This window comes from Eucalyptus grandis, chromosome 1 (genome assembly GCF_016545825.1).
Source record: "Eucalyptus grandis isolate ANBG69807.140 chromosome 1, ASM1654582v1, whole genome shotgun sequence".
Taxonomy (NCBI): Eukaryota; Viridiplantae; Streptophyta; class Magnoliopsida; order Myrtales; family Myrtaceae; genus Eucalyptus; species Eucalyptus grandis.
The window spans coordinates 9,611,128-9,632,647 of NC_052612.1; the positions used below are offsets into that span (position 1 = coordinate 9,611,128).

Below are 21,520 nucleotides of genomic sequence, written 5' to 3' on the forward strand. Positions count from 1 at the left end.
TAATAGGTTGACCATCTTATTACGTTCACTATCATACACCTTCGTCGTTGGACGGGTTCAGATACAGAATTATCCATGAGAACACGTGTCGCAAATCCAACAGTAAACCGAACCCAATAAATTGTCCAATTTTTAATCAGAAATTGTTGCTGATTATAAGGATACCTGCCTGTATATCGCTTTTTCTAGGCGTTACAAGCAATCGAGCAAAATGCCTTTCGAAAATGTAAAATCTTTCGCGGGACGATGGCGCCTATGATCTTGTGGTAGAGAGAATTTGTGTTGAAATGGCGTAGGAAACATACCAATACTCCAAAAGTGATTTATGTAAGTGAGGATAACGGGTATGCCCAGAAGCATGATGGCTTGAGTTGTCATTTGAAAATAGTTCAAGTGCTTAGATGCAAAAAATGAGGAAAAACACTCGCAGTTTATTTCAAAATAAAGCTCTGTCGATTGTTTTATCTTTTGTTACTGAGGACCCGATCGGCTTGCGAATATCTTTTCCGACTTTCACTTCATTATAAATAAAATCTAAAAAAGTCTTTCAGGTTAGTATGCGAACACAACAGAGATACAGTAAATTCAGCTGACTAAAAGCGTCTTCTATACACAATTCGTTATCGAAAAAAGTTGCTGCGAATCAGCTGCAAGAACGATAATCCAATGGATAAATGTCCTATGATGTCCATCATATAAGACACAAAAAGCAGATACAAGAATCCGACTCAAGAACAGACAATCACAACACTTTCCGTTCGTCCTGCGAGGTCTCCACAGGGCACACAAGGGCTGTCCGATGGCAACAGAAACAGACACGTGAACTCAACTACTTTTGCATCCACGGCCTGAGTCGACAATGAACGTGTGGGCGAGCGAGTTTCATTAAAGAACATGCGCCTCGAACATTCTCAGACTGCACCCACCTACCACCAACAGCTTGCCGCGCTATGAGTTCCACATCGGTTTGAAACCCAGAGCGCACAAAAGCAGTCGTTAACCACTCTCGAGCTTAACCACCGGGGTCTACCAGAGAGAGGAAAACAGATCTGTGCCCATTTAACAAACGTTAAGTAAAGTGACTTTTTCCTCTTTTCCTTGTAAAAACGAAACATAGATCTAAGTTTCTAAATGCAGTACAACTACTGTTATCGGTTGAAATTTAAGGTAATCAGTTAATCGTACAGAGTGCGAAGCTCTTGAAAAATTTGCTACCACATTCTACGCTTTAAACACTGAAACCAACATCACAATGCTAATCTAGAACGGAACTCAATATCTCAGTAACTTAAAACAAGAATAGAACTCAATATCTCAGTAGCATAAACAAAGAGGCTCAAAAGGAAATAGCCTCCGCACGAAGTTCCATGTCACATCCCCCACCTCACTTGAGCCATCAATCGATAATTTAAATTCCATAGAAAAAGTGATACCTTGTTCGGCGACAAGTTTTTACACAAGAAATCATACTGCATTCACAGTTTTCATATACTTCACAGCGGACAAAATTGAATCTCACATAAAATAAGTACAGATTATTCTCTGCAACGATGTACAGGATATCCCTGTGCTATACAGAAATGTATACTGAATGAAAATGCTACAATAACTTCACTAGCTAGACTGGGTCCTTCTCTATTCTACATATATTTATACCCTGCCTATACATTAAAGTGTGATTTTCTTTTCCCACCTCATCTTATACATGAATTGCAATAGAAGCAATAAAAGCACTAACCTGAGCTTCAGTTGAAACTGTAAATTTGACTAATCACAGAGAGGAGCAGCCAAATGCAGGAAGAGCTTCAAAAAAAGAGGTAGACGAAAGCCTACCCCATATTGTCATTTATGACGTGCCTAACTATGTCTAGCTGGCATCAATTATGATTTCCCCCTCATACCACAGTGAAGAAGCCCAGAGGATGGCAAAGCAACAGAAACTGCCAAGCAACTAATATTCGTACAATTTGGTGGGAAGAATTTCGCGATTAGTTAATTCTTTATGGCGACGAGGACTATGGTCAGATCCCACATTTCAGTATTGCCATCCCACCATCCCTTTCATCTTCGGCTGTCTTGGCTATAACTGTGGCTTCAGTGTCACCATCATGCATCTGCACTCAATAAGATTGCACCTGCACCATCCACTTCCCATTGAACCAACTATTTGCAAATAGAAGGTGAGGGTTCCTTCCCTCTAAGCATATATATGTCAACTCAGTAGCTTCTGGTTTGGCTCAATGGGTCATAGTCATAAGCATCACCAGCCTTGACAAAGCGGCCCTTCACTCGCCTTCGCACATCAGCTCTTGCTTTACGAGAGGCATATCTCACCTTCTTGTCAAACCTACACACAAGATACAAATGGAGATTAATAAAAATAAATCGAGGTACAAAACAAACAACTCCCCCCCGCTTAGTGGAGGTGGTTTTTCTTTTTTCTTTTTTTTTTGGTTGGGGGAGTAATTAAACAAAACTACCCTTAGCAAATGCAGACACATGAAACACATGTCTGCATTAAGTAGTTGTTGATTACAAGGTTCTTGTAAATGCACATAAATGCTTAATTTTCATGGAGCTTGCAGACCAGGCAGGGAAAAGGAGTTGGATGGGCAATGAAGCATATGTACAGCACTTTACATGTGAAGCTTCCACTACTATGGATGCACATAACAAGCAAACAGAGTTGTAGATCCATGTAAAAGATGATCATATCAACCAATTTTACTCTGAAATGATGGAATACGAGTCAGTTACTTTGCTTAAGAGTGTCAAAGGGAGCCATCATTACCCATTTCTAGTATCTTTGGCCAAGAAAACACTACTTTTACTTTGCTAAAGTAGTGTCACAGTAAATTCACGCATTAACTGTTGATCAATTTACTTTGCTTAAACAAAAAGCACCTCAACTAGTTATCCATCTATTTCTCAGTAACCAAAAACACATAGCAGCACACCACAAACGTCAAACAATCATGCACCAAAGATTTCGCAGCATCAACTGCCGCTGCTCAATGACAAAAGTTGGTGTGCTTGATTGTTGACAATTGATCTTGGCAGCTCTGAACAGAGACAAATATTGAAAGAAAATAACTATAAAATCAATAGCACAGCCTTCAATGCCTCAGATCACAAGCAAGTGCATCAAAGAGCAAGAAAGCCAAAATGGTCACAGAGTGTACAGAAGCTTGTTTGCTGACATGAAACAAGGACACAGGCCCATATTCTTATATCAATACAATAACCTGCCAAAAATTGTTCACTCATAGCCATACATGGAGGGAGGGAGGGAGGGAGACATGGGACCACAGGACAGCTTATATGAGGGGGCATTGATTAAGAAAGCATAAGAATGATTAGTTATTAATAATGTATAAGTTGGCCAAAGAGGGCTCAAATACAGCTGCATCACAAATTTATCAAATAGAACTACAAGCCCATCCAAATATGAGAAGTGCTTATTTTCTTTTACTTCTCAAGCAATAGTAATGGCACTTCAAAACAGGAATGTCACACGTCAATAAAAGTGTACGCGAGAAACATTAACATACATCGCCCCTGACTCGACTCTTTTATTCTCAAGAACCAAAGTTATGCTAGTGGACTCGGACCAGAACTGGAATCCCACTCCTAACTATTCTATTCAAAAGAATTCTAATAAAGCTCAAGAAACATGTCACAACACAACAGACCCACGTACAGGATCTATTTCATCATGATTACTGTGAATTGATGTAAAGAATTAAACTCATGCTTACTTGCGTGTCTTCTTCTTTTCCTTGTAACGCATCACAGCATTGCTCCTGCTTGCTGATGTGAATGAATTCTCAGGGCCAGGGGTACACCATGGAGGCTCTCCCATAAGAAGCATTGAGGAAGCCCCACAATCTTGATAATCACCAGTGTTATTCTCTCCAATATGACCGGAGAATGAGAGATTGGAATGGGGTTGTCTTGTTGAAAAACAAATAATAGGCTCAGTTTTAGAGCTCATCATAGACTCAGCTGAGGCAACACTGCATGCAGGCTGTATTGCATGTCCAGAAGATGATCCCTGTGAAAAAATTCATGAACATTGTTCAGCCATATGTCTACATAAAAACCTACTATGCCAGCAATACTCAAAACTAAGAAAGAATAAGAATGTAAGAGAAGTTCTACAAGCCCTGCGGTGATAGCAATGCTATTAACACCTGACAGCTAGGAAGATATAAAAACAAGAGGCAGTAGCATTGCAAAATTTGTCAGAGAAGTCCAGTGAACCCATCACCTATTTACCACGGCTGCAACAAACTATGACCTTCACCAGCTATGAACAAAACTAAACAGGTTATACAACATTAACCCAACCACATTGCATATGAAATTCATTAGACTCCAAGGGAATTCCAAATACCACCGAATTAACCTCTCCTGAGTTTGGAAAAAGAAAATACCAGCAAAAAATTCAGCATGCCTCAACCATATAATGATGGTAGCCAACATTTGAAGATGAATTAGAACAAGATCATTGATCCATGAGCAGACACAACCCAAGAGCATTCATATAGTAGAGTTAAAACAACTTCCAGATGCACATACAGCCTCCAACCAACAGTGCCACCCATCTTTCAATATGGGAAAGAACTAACCTCATCCTCCTAGACATTTGACTGGGAGGGAAATCTTTCCCTGCAACACAAAAAGGGAAACACAAACAACAACAACAACAACTACCACCAACAAGCCTTGTCCCACATAATTATTAGTTATTTCCTCATTAGACAAAGGTCGTCAACTCATCAAGAGAGCAAGCCAAGAACAGTCCACCATAATTAAATCGGTACTCAACCCAGAGCCGGGATAAACAAAAGGGGACATCAAACATCAAGTTTCCATTAAATTGCAATAAAATCACACGGTGTTTGCCATATTGTCCCACCCCATGTTCTTTTCTTCATTTTTGCTTTGAAAGTATGCACTTATGTCTAATAAGCCTATGTGGTGCTATTCTTCATCTCCATGTTTCTGCTAGTCAGGAGACAACAACTTTTTTCAACATCCCACTAACTTCCCTTCTTGTATGTATCTTCTCAAACATAGTCCACTACTTCTCAAATCAATGTGAAGTGACAATCGATATTAGAAGTAGCCTGACTTTGATAACAATCTCATCCTGCTTTAATCTATAGCCAAAATCCTGGAGATGCTGAAACCCTTGTATTTATGGTTATATTTTAATGCTCAAAAGTGTTTACTGTATACGACAAACAAGTAAAAGAAATCAAAACTATGTTCACAGGGATACACGGCCTCCAATATTATCAACCTAGAAAACCAATATTTTATATCATTTCATCTCAATGTGACAATGCCTAAGGACTTCTCCTGATGAGTATACAATTCATCCCAAGAAGTGCAAACTATCATAGACCTAGTAGTTATCCTTTCTGCAAAATGACCTTGGAAACGTGTCGATAGGATTCGATTACTGAAATAGCAACATAACCACACTCCACTCTTCTTCCACCAAACAGACAACAGAAAGAAAAGAGGAACAAACAGGGAAAAACACATGATGCACAATTATGTGGCAAGAGAGATTGTGTCTCTTCTATAGATCATAGGACAGATTTTGCAGCAAAATATTCGGAAAGACCAAATATTCTTCCTTTAATAACAATATACCTCAGCAACTACTGGACCCTGACAGTTGGAATCAGCAGCAGACATTTCCTTTGCTCCAAATAAGCTGTCAATCCCACCATTCTCAAACAGCAATTCTGAGTTAGTTAGGGCAACACCAAAAAGCTCATCATAATTTTCAAGATCCAAATCCACTTCATCCATGTTGAAATCCTCGTAGAAACTATCATCTTCAAAAAGCCCAGGACTTCTTGTAATAGGAAGGCACGCCTAAATGAAGATGCATAGGAAGCTTCAGAAGTCAGTGAAGGATGTAATGCATCAATATGCACTAATAGAAAATGCATAAAAGGAGGAGCTTAATGCAAACAGTTTTAGAAAAGCTGATATCAATCCCAAAGACAAATAAAATGGTTGATTTTGGTGGTGTTCAAGGCAATGCTTCTCACGACAGAACCCACATATCATAATATCTACCACCCTAATGGAAATGTTGCTATCAAATTATTTTCCTCTACAATAAAAGTAAGTAGTAGTACTGCTAGAGCCTCAGCACCAGGATGCCCTCTAAGAGTGGAGTTTAACAGGGGAAAAGATCAGCGCTAGAGCGGAGAACATAGATGCCCATTTTACTTCCATCACACAAGAAGGCCTCTTAAAGCAAAAGGTCAACGTTATTGGAAGCGAACAGCGCAAACCTTGTCAATGCTCATGTAGAAGTTTTAACTTTAAATCCACAACAGATTATTTTATGGTGAAATTCATTACCACACCACGATCCAGTGATTAGACAAGCATTTGCACGCACAAAGTCAAATTAATGAGATCTGTAACACAAAATTAGAACTCACATTCACACGATACACATGTTAGAAGGATTTTACAAATGCAGTTAAATTCCCGAAAAGAAATGATGAACTGTTGATTTGCTTCATAGGCTAACAAAATTCAGAATGATTCTTACAGATGGAAAATCCAGAAATACAGCAATAGACTTATCACTTTCATGTGACCGTTGCTAAAAATTAAGCATATGGTAGAACAGGTTTAAAAAGGTGAAAGCACTCTAGAAATAGCAGATGGAGCTACCAACACTATTTTAATTTGCATCCCATGTGAGAAGTTGAGTGAAAACTTAGGGCTTCTTTGATAGAACTGAAAATGAGACTAATAAGTTAAGAGCCGAATTTTAAGTGCTGAGAAACTTTTCAGTTCTGAAAAAGGAAAAGAGAAGTCGCTCAATAATAGCCGAAAATTGAATGTTGAATATTAGTAACTTCTCAAGCACAAAACTCTGACCTTTACTGGTAGGTATTAGTAACATAATTGCTATTATTTGTTCTTCCCATCAAATCAACTAAGTAAACTGTTTTTTGGCAATTACTTGACAGGGTCTTCATCTTACATTGATAATAACAAACCATAAAACAAGACAGCTTCCCGAATATTATGTTTATGGACTCAAAAGACATAACCAATGCCCTTTATGCAATGGAAAAATTACAAAGGTCCTCTCATCTATCGAAACAGCATCCTTTTTGGTTTGGGAAAGGTAGAACTAGAATATACAAGCTGACTTGGTCATGGGCTTTTCTTCAGTGAGTAACACTGAAGCATAATGAGTGCATGGCATTTAGCGAAAAAAAAAATTCCTTCAAATAAAGGAAATGGTTTTAATCAGTCACTAAATGGTGGCAAGAACAATCAAGGAAAAGGAGGAACAATCAGAAAACAGTTTTATCTTTGAAAAATGCTTGTCAAGCAAACAGTTCTGATCTCAGGGAATCAGATACCTTTCAACCTACTTCCTTTTCACACCATCATGCACCAAATTATGTTGCAACAACCACAGTCTGCCTTGGAAACGACTTATTGGTTACTTAATGTTCTTCGCAATGACTTTCTTCTCTCAAAGTAGATGCAGATAAAGTGAACTGGTCAGTTACCTTAGGAGTCGCCGTGCTTGCAGATGCAGCCAGCTGACCCATATTCAGAGACGCTGATTTAAGTTCCGGCAATGAAGATGACCCAACCCATGCATTTGCATTCCCAGCCTCATCATCAGCACAAACAGATACATCTTGGCTACTGCTGTCTTTTGGCAGAATGCAAGCTGCGTTTTCATTACCCTCTGCTATGCTCATCAACCCCATTCCCTTCTCACATGCGGATTCACCTCCAGAGGGGAAGTCTAGCACAAAAGACCATATTGAAGAAAGCTCTGCTGCCGAGGGACAACCAGAATAACAGTTTAATGTTTGCCTCTTGTGTGTTGATGCCGAGGTAGAGGCCCCATGACCGATCCAATCACAATTTTGACATAGCGAGACCCTCTCTTCCGCACATCTAACACAAGCAGGTTGTGAATTACACCTCTCACATAACAGCGTTCTTGAATGGCGCCTCGAAAGAGCGTTGGCAGAATGAACATTCCGATCACATGATAAGCACAAGCATGCAGCATCAGATCGGCAATACACCATAGACCTCTGCTCTCCACAGAACTCACATATATAACCCATTTTCAAACAGTAATTCCGAGTTGAGACCAGAACTCAATTAAGATAATTGCAATACTTCTTCAACTCAAAACCACGATACTTGACCTCAAGATTAAACAGCGAGAAAGGCTTCTTCAATCTCCAAGATTCCACACGGCCCCTCTTAATCCTCAGTCACACAGTTTCCTTCCTGTCATCAAGATAGAATATTAGTCACTTGGATGTAGCTTCAGGAGATCAAGCTTTGAGCCGTTGTCCAGGCCAAGTAAAGAAGAAGTAATCTCAACCAAGAAATTCTCGCGATACTATTCCCAAAGCAGTAGTTTGCTCAGCGAAAAACACACACAAGAAATGCAACAAAAAAAAAAAATGAGCTTTATAAAGATGATAGAAACCCCCAAATTTCAAGCTTAAGAGCAACAAAAACTCCAAGATGCCTTTACTTAGAAATAATGTCAAAGAGGAAAAGGGAAACTTAAAGCAACTCAAAACTGAAGAAGAGAGGTTACCCAAAGCACAAAAACTTCGTCCAAAAAGAGCTTGTAGATTAACCAAAAATTTAATCAGATTTCTAACTTCACCAGTCAGCCTATGCAGAACTAACGAACTATTTTCCTTTTTCCCCACCAGAAAAAAAAAAAAAAAAGCATTCAACTTCACATCGAACTGTCAGCGACAAGTATCACGACCACCACACAAACCTTATCCCCCTCCCTCCCCACATCACGATCGATAAAAAACAGACTCCGAACTACACCAACAGCTCGATTCCCCCGGCGGAATTCCATCCGAACCTCCGCGATCCAATCCGCAAAAAAGCAGAGCACGGAAGAGCTCCACGCACACTCCCCAATCACCAGAGCCCCGTCCACCACCCACAGACACGAGCTCCTCTCCTCGATCAGCACCTCGCGAAGCCGATCTCGAAAGCGCCAGCAAAACCCCCACGCCCCGAAACCGAGCCAACAAAACCCCACCCCCTCCCCCAAAACGCGACAACCAACAAAGAGCCCTCACCTCGTCGAAAGGAGACGAGATCCGCAGCCAGCTCCGGCGGACGGCCGGTCTCAGGCGGACGACGGCGGCGACGGCGGCGGCGATCGGGAAACCCTCGAGCGGAAGCGCAGCGGAGCTCCGCAGAATCTCGCTCAGCACGAAGAACAAATCCTAGAGAGAGAAAGTAGAGATAGAGAGAGAGAGGGAGAGGGAGAGAGATATGGTGTGGGCTGGGGAGTGCGTGTATGAATGTACTGAGCAGAGCAGGAAAATGTGACATAAGACGATAAAAAGCGCGCGGAGAGAGAAAAATATATAATATTAAAGTATTATTATAATATTGTTATCTTTTATTGGTCGGTATATTGTTAATAATAATCGAGCAGTGCATTTAATGTCCGTTTTGGCCCCCACCGGGCGAGTTGGAAAGGGAAAGAAAAATAATAATAAAGAATTCGGAAAAGTGGGGCAATTGCTGGTGGGCCCACGTCCTTTTCCGAAGTTAAACCAAAAGTGGCTTTTTCTGTTTTTTTCTGCCTCTTTTTCCTTCTTCTTTTTCCCCTCCTTTTTGTTTTCCTCTTTTTTTCCTTGAATATCGTTTGACCACTTGCCTTTTTAGGAGACGGGATACCCTCTTGACTGGTCTTTCCTATTTTCCTTCTTTTTTTTTTTTTTTTGAGGTTGTTTCGTATTTAGAATAGTTTTTTGCTTTAATTTTTAGCTTTAATGATAAACCTTTTTTGGGGGAGATTTTGAAGATTATTTTTTAAATTTTTTGCAAATTTAGTGGCTTGCACGTGAATTATATATGTTATTTTTTTTTTTTTTTTTTTGATGATGATAAACCGCCGTGACAACCTAAGGTCGACATTATAAACCTGGACGACGCTGCGGGGACCCACCTCCCACGTCACCGCAGTTAAGTCGCGCAAATGCAATCACAGTGATTCAAGCCTCCCCAACCAGAAGAGAGGGAACACCCAAACCAATGCGTCCACAACGGGTGGGTTACTTATTTTTCTTTCGTCTTCAAATTTTCGAAAAAAAAAAAACATATATGTAGAACTAATGGGTAGAAGTTTTTTTTTTTTATAGATATTTGATTCATATTTCATAGTCAATTATGATTCATCGTGAATGATGAATCTAATTTTGTATTTTTGGGTCACTTTTAGTTTTTGTCCTTTGGCAGACTGGAATTTTTTTGTTTTTTATGGTTGGAACGGGATTTGAAGTCGCACTCGTGCTTAGAGTTTTTGAAATTTGGGACAAATATGAATATAGACTTAGAATCCCTTGATTGCCCCCCCCCATCTTTCGAGAAAAACAAACAATATAAATAAAAGTTGTCATTGCGTAGAAAAAACAAAATCCTAATAGAAAATCTTTCGGCAAGCCCCCAACAAATCACACTTTGTAAGCCCCACGCAATCTATTTTGACACCTGTCCTTTCTTTATTTGGATGTTAGTCGTGTACCACATGCCTTTCTTAAGCTTTTGGCGGCTAATTAATTAAGAAAATTAGAATTTAATAAAATTATTGGAGTTCGTAATCTTTATAGGAACAATCGACGACCCTAGAAATTTCTTCTTGTCCACCTCGTGTTCTCGCGAGGCAATCCTACCTTGGGAATTAAGTGTTAGTTAAGCGACCATTAGATCTGAGTCGAATAGGCAATAAGTGATTGTTTAATTTAATCTATTACGCGAAGATCTTGCTTTTTCTAGAAAAGCGTCGAGGAAGATCCTTGAGGGTAAGGAAGTCTGACTTTTCTTGATTGATGGTCCTCGATGGGTCACAATCAATGATGTCATTAGCCAAGTCGTTTTTATGAATTTTTCTTTGATGAATTGTATTTATTGTGATTAGGAGAATTGATTCAATGAATCATGCAAGAACCCATTTACTGAACTAGATAAAGAGAGAATGATTGACCTATGGGGTTATTTGCATGTAAAGATTAACTCCCAAATGGTCCTAACTGAGTAATTTGTTTGGGGATTTGGCTAATGAATCATGACCTTCTAAATTATCAATCAATGGAACTTGAGCATGGCCCTCTTTTCAGCATAGCCTCAAGACAAACCAGGACCCTAGCTGATTCAATGAGGACCTGAGGAGTGATCACTTTGATAAAATGGGTTGGGACAAATATTGACTACCAACAAGGATCGTCCGTTGCCATCCCATTGGTGTATGAATCAAAATCAACTAAACTTCAAGCTTTATCAATGCAATGAAACCATCTTGGAAGAGAACCACACCCCAAAAATTTTAATCCAATTTTTTTGGAACACAAACCAATGACTCATTAGAAATATAAATAAATAAATAAAATCGAGAACTCTATACAACCCAAGTCATAAGAGATAGAGTAATGCAACTGACCTTGATGTAATGATGAAAAAGAGAATCGTGACCAATTAAACATCAGGTTTTATCGATGTAATGAAACTAAATCGGAAGATAACGCCATCCTAAAATTTTCCTCCAATGTTATCGGAACACAAATCCAACCACTCATGAGAAATATAAAAATAAATAAATGAACAAATACAAGTGAGCGAGAATTCAACCCAACCCAAATGATAAAAGAGGGAGAATAATGCAAAATGACCATGAAACCGGAGGAGCCCAAAAAAATCCCTCCAAATTGGCAAAAGGCGAGTGGAGGCAGGAAGGGGCGGGAAAAAGGCCGACAGCGACGGCCTCCCCTCCTCCACCTCGGGTCGGCATCATCGGACCACCCGGGGGGAGGGGCGAGCGAGCGTGGGGCCCGGGCCGAAGATCCGAAAGATCGCGGAAAGCGCAGCGACGCGTGGCCCTCCCAATGGGCGCCGGGCAGCGCGTTTCCGTACTCGGAAGTCATTATAGAGAGAGAGAGAGAGAGAGGGATGTCGATCGCTTTATAATTCTCCCACCACATCGGATAAAGAGCACTCTTTTTTGTCGCTTTTTCGGCCACTTCGAGGATTCCCCTAATGACACTCTCCCCTCCCTTCCTCCCTTCCTCCCTCCTTTCTGCCTACTTAAAAGAGGTTGACCGCCACCGCACGATTTCCTCACCACCTCCCCCCAAGAAAATTAATCAATTTGGGATGGATGGAGGGAGGGAGTGGTCGTGGGGAGTTTAAGCAGATCTATTCTCGAAATTAGAAATTTATTTATCTATAATTCATGACTTTCGAGACCCTGAAATCGATCATGAACCGATCAAACTGGTTTGGTCCGATTTCATAATCTGCCTTGGACCGTTTGGATTTATTCTGATGGATTGATTTTTGTTTATGATCTTTTGAATGGTATTAATTGGTTTGGTCCCCTACACTCATTCATGAAAATAAGTATTGATTCGGTCGTATAAGACATGCGGGAGAATTGATTGCTTGGGATGTCATTAATGAAAAGTCACACCTTGGTTTCTTGAAGATGGACTAGGGAAAACGCCTTGTCATTTTATGATTTGATTTGTGTTTTAAAGCTCAACCCCCACCTGGAAAATGTTATCGAGTGAGTATAATAACATCGGATATTATAAGCTCGAGAGGTAACTTGTAAATAGTTGAAAATATTTGTACGTACATTGTAGACACATAAATTCTGGTGACCTGTTTAATCATTCATTAGCTCCATATAAAATTATGGATTGATTTTTAACCCCTAGCAAAATTAGTTTTCATTATATTGCATGGCATATATACATTAAGAGCATTTGCATTAATATAACAGAATTATTTTTTTAGGAAAATAGAGAGAAAAAAATTAATTTACAAATATTATTTTAAAAAAGAAAGAAAGAAAAAAGCGAGATCGGGCGAGAGTTGGGAATCGAATTGAGATAATTAGACTTTAATCAAATTCTTAATAAGTCGGAAGCAAGTGGTTTTAAAGTCAAATCGATCTAATCATAAAATTTGAAATCTATCCGTACAAGGCAACTCCTAAATTCTAAAACCCGAATTGTTTGTTTGGCCCAAATTTAGGGTCAATTTAGAGAGAACTGACTGATTTTTTTATTTTTTTTTAGCTTAGTAGTATATATACGTCAACAAACAAATAATTAAAACCGCAATATATAGCAACAAAAAGGTGAGAAGTAAAGCTCTTGTAAAAGCCAAATAAAAATCTAAAGTAGTAGGGAATTATCCAACTCGACTCATCAAGCCAAATGAATAATAAAGCAACAATAGAAATATCCATTTACCAAAAGCAAAAACCCATAAAAGATGAACACGTAAAAAATAAAATAAATAATAAAAACTTCATAACAAGTAACATAAAAATATCGATTCTCGTTCATCCATAAAAAAAAAAATTGGTCCAAATTTTAATCACCTGAAAAGAAATGCAAACAACGGGTATAGTTAAAATGGGTTCAATTTAGAGCTCAGTCTACTAGTCTAGTTTAGCACCTTAACCTCAAAACTAGACTGCACAAGATCGATTTCCAATTTTTGGGACCGATGACCATTTCTCGAGGGAACAAAACAGAATCAGACTGCAGGCGCCGGTCCAGACCGATGCTAACCCCCACTATCGACCAATTAAATAAATATCTGGATTTCTTTCGATGATGTCGATTTTGTTTACAATCTTCTGGAAAAAAAAAATAAAAAATTAACTGGTCTGGTCCCCCACACCCGTGTATGAAAAGAGGATCGATTCAATCGTCAAGGGACATGCGGGAGAATTGACTGCTCGGGATGTCGTCGAGGAGAACCCGTGCTCTAGTTTCTTGAAGGCAAACTTGGGGAAAACGCCTCGTCGTTTTATTATTCGATCCGCGTTTCGGCCTGACCCGACCCCTGAAAATGTTCTCGAACGAGCCTAACACCGTCGAGCGTAGCGAAGACGAGAAGGCGAACCTGGTGAGCTACGAGAAGAGGCTCGAGGAGATGATATGTAGAGGTGAGGAATAGGCGTGCGAGGCCATTTTGGAAGTTTAGGGGTTAATGCGTGACATTTGAAAGTACAAGGGCAAAATGTGTAATGTCCTCGGAGTTAGTATGGGTATTATGAAACTGGGTCAATACTGTGAAAATTCAAAATTAGTATATTTGTGATCAATTTATTTCAAATTAATTTTTTGATAATAAAAAACCCAAAATTAATACACTAGTAATAAATTTATCTACCGTTTAGATTTTACCTTTGAATTATTGAGTTATATGACACCAATTATATAATTTTGAGTTTTATCCTCTATTTATCATGGGTGTATCAGTTGGTGACTTTTCGTAGTATTATTACTCTTTGAGAGAAACTAACATAGAGCAAAATTACCGCAAATGTATTGGCTTGAGTTTTTTTTTTTTTATCATAAATGTATCAATTTGGGTTTTTAGTAATTAAAAAATTATTTTGACATAAAATTGTTATAAATGTATTTATTTGGAGTTTTCGTGGTATTAACCTTATGAAATTCTCTATCATATTAAAATAAACAAATAGATGTTCAAGAGAATATCATTTCAACTCACCAAGGTTAGATTTTCTTTTTTAATGAAAACATACAAGTTCCAATATCAAATCGAAACGACCAGAAAAAAAGGGAACATTGCTTTTGGAATTTGGACGTTCCCACTTTAGGATTCTAATGGTCCCTTTTTGCCCGCTTAAAAGAGTTCCATCGCCATCGCACGATTTTCTCACCACCTTCTCAAAACTTATTAAATTGGGCTGAGTGGTTCTTGAGTTGGGTTGATCCAATCATGAAATCTAGAACTTATTTTTATGAGATCGGTTTCCAAATTTTGAAATTCGAAACTGACCCTGGACCCGCTGACTTAGTCTTGTTTTAGGGTTGATCGTGATTCCTTTATATATTGGTTATGGAATCATGTCATTGTCTCTTTATGCCATGTAAAGCATGTTTCAATTCTCAATAAGTGAAAAGCAAATTTTTTTTTGAAAAAAAATTCGGTTCAAACTAAACCAATAAAATCGGTTATTGATGATGAATTCAAGTCAATTTAGTTCGATTTCTGGATCAAATAAATTTGGTGTGCACCCTAAGTAGTTCAAGCTTTACCTGTGTTGGGCAGTTTCCTACTTTGCCTCGCGAGGACCACAAGAGGCGGCCTCGCCTGCCCTGTCCCGGCTCCTGGCGGCCCCGCCCGGCCCCGCCGGGAGCCGGGCAGCGGCGGGGCAGTTTCTCGCGCCCAAATTCTCTGATACCAAATGAAAAAAATAATAAATTTAAAAAAATTCAGATTAGGGCGCCAAAAAGTGATTGCAGAAATTGGAGCGCGCAATCCCTCATTGCAGTCCCACTAGGCACTCCAGTCTTCTCGATCGCGCCTGACCCGGCCGCCGCCTCCGCCGCCGCCGCCGCCGTTGCCGTCAGACGACCTCCGGCCGGCGTCCCCACCTCTCGCCGGCCTCGCTTTCCCGCCATCACCAGCCTCCTCGGTGAGTCCCTTCAGTCGTTGCGTTCTCTCTTCCGCGATGCGGCCGGCCGTAGCTCGGCTCGCCGCGAACTCGCCGGCGGCCGCCGTCTTCGAGCCGGGTAGGGGAAGGGATTAGCTCGCGGCTCAGCATTTCGGCCGATTACCATCGCGTTCCCGCGGGGAGGGGGGAACTTTCCTTTGCGGAGCTCCTCATTCTTTCGGATTCAGCGTAGTGCGCTTTGGCCGCTTTTTTTTTTTTTTTTGTTTTTTTTTCCTCTTAAAATTCCATGCCCGCGACAAAAGATGCGAAATTTGGTCGGTTGGTTGTGTTTTCAGGGTTAATTCGTTGAATGGGAAGCTGACGAGTGAGTCTTGATTTGTTTTTCTGGTCCTTGCAGCTCTTCGTTCTTTGGAGGGTATGAACCATGCTTGCCATTTCATAGCTACGAAGTCCATGTGAGGGTCCTTGAATTAATTCTGTTTCGAGACGAATTTGGATTTAGTTGCCTGGCTGTTACTTTGGGGTTCAAGTTTGCCTCTCTGTTAATTGTTTTTAGTTTGAATTATATATTGGATGGTTTTCTTTATCAATGGCAAGAACAAAGTGACATACTGTAAATTGTCTTGGGAACTCTAGCGTTTCAACTCCAAGGAAAAAGTGAATTGTGGATGCGTATCAGTGGATGAGTACATTGAAAGTCTCAACTCTTATGTACGAAATGCAATTGCGTAAGCTCTGAATGGTTTCAAAATAGTGCAGTGGAATCTCTGAAGTTAGTGATTACCATGGAAGAGAAACCAGAAAAGTAATGAATGGAAGACTTTATTGCACTTTTTCAAAAACTTTTAGGGCTCCATTGTGATCAGTAACAATGTTTAGAGCGTCTTGTATACTTTTCCCCTTGTTGATGTGAAGCTCTGATATCTTGCTGGAAAGATCATCTTCATTAATAAATGTTTTAAGCCTTCCCTAAGTACATTGCTTTTGCTCTGTGGGCTTTTCTGCAGAAATTTTGGTGCTGTTGCTGCCAAGAAGTCGTTCATTTTTTTACCAAAGTTTTCTCAGCAGTCTTGCATCCGGGGGATTAGAATGGAGAAGGGTCAGAACAACTGCCTAAATGGTGGCGGCAGTGAGTCAAGAGGTGCTCTTATTGTTCTAGAAGGATTGGATCGTAGTGGTAAGAGTTCGCAGTCAACAAGGCTGCTTTCTTTCTTGGAGGGACTGGGGCATTCGACTGAACTGTGGCGATTTCCGGACAGAACTACGAGCATTGGTCAGATGATATCTTCCTACCTCTCTAATGAATCACAGTTAGATGACTGCACGACACATCTACTATTCAGCGCTAACAGATGGGAGAAGAGGTATGCCATCTTTCTTGTAAGCAGCTTGCATTTTCCTTTGCTAAAATCTGTACACCATGGTCATCTATTTGCTAGCACAGACAAGCTTAGCAAATATGTAGCTCTGTTTGCCAACTAAGTGGTTCTCGCTTTTCTTTAGTGAGCTGGTGGACACGATGCCTTCTTCATCTTACAGTACCAGGATGGCTAATGATTCTGGGGTTCTTGTTAAACTTAACAAGGTGGAAGGTCGACACCTATTATTCATTGACCATCTGTTTTAATGGTCATGTTTACATGCTTACCCTTGTCTTTGTCAGAAGGTATCAGCGAAAATGATAACATAATAGTTAGAAATTTCTGGAAGATAAGACAGTGAAAAATAATTAAATTGGTGTTTGGTTTGGGCAATTGGTAGCTCGAGAATGAAAGCATCCAGGATCTCTATGAGATCAAAAATTCTAACATGTGATTTGGTTAGGTATTTTTTGCATCTGTTACACAACTAGTGTGGAGAAGTAAGACAAATCATGAATATGATTATGATATAATACCATGTGTGAATGTTAAATGGTATAGTGGACTTATGAGATACTTTCTAGATGGGATGGTTGGTTGCAAAATTATCGTTATCAGTATATGGGATGGTCAATATCTTTCGAGCAAACTATTGTTGAGTAGTCTTTTTGACAGGGTTGTCATATGGCATATGATTAAGTATTCTTGCTCTCAAACTAGTGCTGCAAATTAGCATGCCTTATATTTCCATTTCTTTTCTTTTTGGTTTTGTCATGCTAGTCTTGTACAAAGTATATGGTAAACAGGTACCAGGATGATTTCCCATTTTATTGGCCAATTACCTCTCTCATGTTTGCAGATCTTTGATGGAAAAAAAGCTGAGATCTGGTACTACCCTCATTGTTGATCGATATTCATACTCTGGCATTGCTTTTTCATCTGCCAAAGGACTTGATTTTGAATGGTGCAAGGTTAGTGCTGCTAGAGCATATTTCAGCAGAAGACTCAATCTTCTTTATGTTGTACTTTGGAAATGATATCTTTTTCTCTCTTCTCAGGCACCAGAGATTGGTTTGGTGGCCCCAGATTTGGTCTTCTATCTGGACATACCACCTGAGGTAATCTTGTTTTACTGAGAGAGAGCTGAAACTCTTTGCTTGTGAGATGAAAAGAATAGTGAGGATTTAAATTGTTGAATGTATGATGCCGTACTATTGCTTTATTGTAATATCCTGGAAGTAGCACTTCCTGAATCCGGGTGGCAATTTCAAAATTACAGAAAGCTGCAGAGAGAGGAGGATATGGAAATGAGCGGTATGAGAAACTTGAGTTTCAAAGGAAGGTTGGTAAAAGCTACCAGGCTCTGCGCGATGCCTCATGGCAGGTAGGTCAAAACTTCATCTACTGAATGCAGCAATGTGATTTTGACTGTGTTTGGTCGTTCATGTTAATATACCTTGTGTGTTGTCATCTGGGAAATTCCCACCTGGGTTGCTGTGGTTTTGGGAATCTTTGTAGGCTACATTTGCAATCCTCAAAAGATCCATAGTTGGTTCTTGTCTTCTCATTATTATTTAAAGCACTCAAATAAGGATTAAATTTTACAGTAAACATGGATCCCCAGGTGTATTTAGTTTACCTTGGTTATCAGCTTACAACTAGGGAAGGTTTAGTTCTGATATGTAGCTTTTAGGTGACTGCTGTACATGGTTTTCCACACTGACATTTCCCGTTAGATTTTACAGCTGTGTGAATTCCTTTCCCGTGCATCTTATATGATTTGGCATGTTTGCGTTGCGTTTCGATCTGCACTTTGGATGCCACGGAAGAATGCTTTGTTTCTTATCATGATGGGGATCGATGTTGCAGTTCTATCCTTTTTCCTTTTTTTTTTTTTGGTTTCTTGACCCTTAAACGACTGAGAGGGCTGTATTTTTATTTTTATTTTTGGTTGAAAAGGGGCTGTATTTACATAGCTGCTGATCATATGGGTCCCTTAATATTTGTTTGCAGATTGTAGATGCTCTGTTGCCAATGGATGAAATAGCAAAACAGATGCAGGAGACTGCGATCAATTGTGTCTTGGAATGTCAAAAGGGCAAGCGCCTTTCACATCTATGGTCATGTTGATTCTGTCTAGCAACATTGAAGACCTCGAGCACTACTGGCTGGTTGTTTTAAGCTAGAGCGTTCTGCGGCTATTTATATCTTATCGTAAGAGGAAAATCTTATGCGCTGTTTAGCTATGAAACTTTTTACCGTTTCAGGACCGGCATGAAGTGTGATATTGCTTTGTGAGTCAACAGTATTACAATGAGTTTTGCGCGCGGAGTTTTGTCTACATTTGGATTTTCTCTTTGTATTTCGTGTTTGTATCACCCTAAGATGGATTGTCAAACAAATTTTATCCTCTAACGATTATGAAGTCATTATATTGGATTACACATTCGCGATGTTCTTAGGTTCTTTAATTTTCTACCTCACGGATAAGTTTAATTTTTGGCCAGTGATGCAACATATTTATTCAAAGTCATTAAGATAAAGATTTGATTACGGAGTTTTCTCTTAGATCAAGAACTGTTCCAACATTTCAAAGAAGTGTGTGGGGTTTAGCAGTTTGGAAAACATGAAACCATCTTGAAATGATATTCAAACTTGTCGACTTGAGATTGTAAAGTCACATTGTAATCCCACTAAAGCAATTATATGGATGATTTCTTGATTAATTTTAGCTAAACTTCTAATATTTACTTCAAAAGTTGTCTTGTAGGATCGAACTTCTCTCCTTTCTTAAAAGGGATGTTCTCTTTTATCTGGTCACGACAATAGCCTAATACTTGGGGTGCGGAAACAATCAATTTAGATTTTTTAAATAATCACTTATATTACTTAAAATAATCGGTCAATGAAAAATGCTTTCGTTGCTTATGACAATTTAGAACTAAATTTTCGTGGACAATGAAAAATTATTTTTCGTCTATTCATTCTCTAGGCGTTTCTTATGTATTGATTTAAAGAATAAAAATTGTAAAACTTGTGCGCATCGCTTAATTTTGTGGTTGAAATTGCTGAGTCCAACCTTTCAACAAGGAGTTCAAGCTCTCGGTTTTGAAAATTTCTGATAGTATTAGGCTCGACTTCATACCTTTCACGATTAATTTTTATTTATTTATTTATAAAACATCTTTTTGCACTCAATTAATCAGTGACGTCCGTGCCAGTATGTCTATTCTCCACTTAATTTTTTATTGCTTCATTTGTTTCCTTGTGCCTTGGCGGGGCCACTTGGTAAAACAATGGGCCTTTTATGCTTTATGAAGCACGAGGTTCTCAAAGCTTATTTCTTGCTGGCAGCCACCTTTTTGGGCACGGTATATACTAGTGTTGTGCAAGATTGTATATATATGCAAAAAATAATGGACAAAAAGTTTTAAAAAATTATTTAATAATAAAAGTGGATGATGACGATGACGAAGATATTTTCCATTGAGGTGGGTGGAAAGCGTCGATGGCAACACTAATCAGATATTTGCGAAATCCGAATGTCATCGTTTTCATCGAACGAAAGGACACCTTCTTTTTGTCCCCCCCAACCAAAGTCAAGATGGTCCACAGAGTTGGAATTCTGTAGATAAGACCAACGATCATGTTGGGAGTGCATTGCTGTGGAAAAAGCTGCCATCACATTACTCCCCAATCAATGCGGTTTGGTCAGACGTCAAAAAGCATCGTCCTCCGACTGTATCGTCAGACGTTGCTGCTGTCCTGTGATTGCCCTCGTGACTACTATTGGTTGGCCCATCCTCTTGTGCTCAAAGAGATAGAATCTACTCATCAAGGTGCCGATTCTCATCCTGATTCTTCTTATCCTGATTCTCGTTCAGACCTAAAGCATCAAAAGAAGCAGAAGAGGCTTCTCCATCGGCCACCGCCACTCCTTGCACCGTCCCCTCCCGGCTAAATAGAGACCTCCCTAAACCCTAACCGCGAAACCATCGCGACATCTACATGAGATTTGAAATGGGAGGAAGGAGATCAGCGGATTCGACTCTCCCCCACTAATGGACTCCCAAAAAAGGGCCCTTTTAGAATGGAAATAGAGAATACAATCCACCTTAGCATGTCCATTACAACATATGGTCATTGGCTAAAAGCACTAGATTTACTGCAAAGATGTGTATTTTTCTTCCTTAATAGTAGGAAATACCTAAGATTTTACAGTAAAAAAGAGTTGAACTTTTCACTTCAAATCATCCCCACACTAGATTTTCTCTGGAGGTTCATTGAATATGTGTTGAGAACCCCATATAACCTTTCAACTTTGTAGATGAAATCATCCCCAAGTGCTGAGAGGAAAATCCCCTAGACTTTAGTAGATTATAAGTCGATCCTCACTTTTTGCAACATGCTGATTCCTCGACTTGTTAAACAACACCGGAATTAGATCCACAATCCCTTTGTACCGGTTGCAACTTTATGTAAAATTGGTGATGCCAATTCATCCCCATGCTTACCACCCGCGCAAGTCCAAAAAAAGACAACCTTGATCTCCAGCACAGCACAAGCACTATAATTGCATAGATAATATCCGTGCTTTTAGTTGAGGCACAAGTTCCGACCACATAGGAAAAAACAAATACATTAT

General features: G+C 39.5%; 2 protein-coding genes across 4 annotated transcripts; one reads left to right on the plus strand and one right to left on the minus strand.

The window, feature by feature from the left end:
• Positions 1-552: 552 nt before the first annotated feature.
• LOC104437099 (zinc finger protein CONSTANS-LIKE 9) lies at positions 553-9,356 on the minus strand. 2 transcript variants are annotated; one of them, XR_724289.3, is made up of 6 exons: positions 9,144-9,356; positions 7,572-8,316; positions 5,668-5,895; positions 3,759-4,054; positions 1,739-2,347; positions 553-1,049 (listed from the first exon to the last, which is right to left on the minus strand). XR_724289.3 is itself a non-coding variant. In XM_010049987.3 (5 exons), exons 2-5 carry the CDS (start codon positions 8,145-8,147, stop codon positions 2,218-2,220), a joined length of 1,230 nt encoding a protein of 409 aa, XP_010048289.2. In that variant the 5' UTR covers positions 8,148-8,316; positions 9,144-9,356; the 3' UTR covers positions 1,397-2,217. The 2 variants fall into 2 exon arrangements, 1 of the variants encoding a protein (XP_010048289.2); XM_010049987.3 differs by lacking the exon at positions 553-1,049 and having other exon boundaries at positions 1,397-2,347.
• Positions 9,357-15,189: 5,833 nt separating this feature from the next.
• On the plus strand, positions 15,190-19,328 carry LOC104437112 (thymidylate kinase). Of its 2 annotated transcripts, XM_010050000.3 has the most exons (7): positions 15,190-15,535; positions 15,912-15,969; positions 16,522-16,878; positions 17,735-17,846; positions 17,934-17,993; positions 18,155-18,259; positions 18,889-19,328. In XM_010050000.3, the coding sequence occupies exons 2-7, from the start codon at positions 15,932-15,934 to the stop codon at positions 19,003-19,005; spliced, it is 789 nt and encodes a 262-aa protein (XP_010048302.1). In that variant the 5' UTR covers positions 15,190-15,535; positions 15,912-15,931; the 3' UTR covers positions 19,006-19,328. The 2 variants fall into 2 exon arrangements, with proteins under 2 accessions (XP_010048302.1, XP_010048309.1); XM_010050007.3 differs by lacking the exon at positions 15,912-15,969 and having other exon boundaries at positions 15,210-15,535.
• The last annotated feature ends 2,192 nt before the right edge of the window (positions 19,329-21,520 follow it).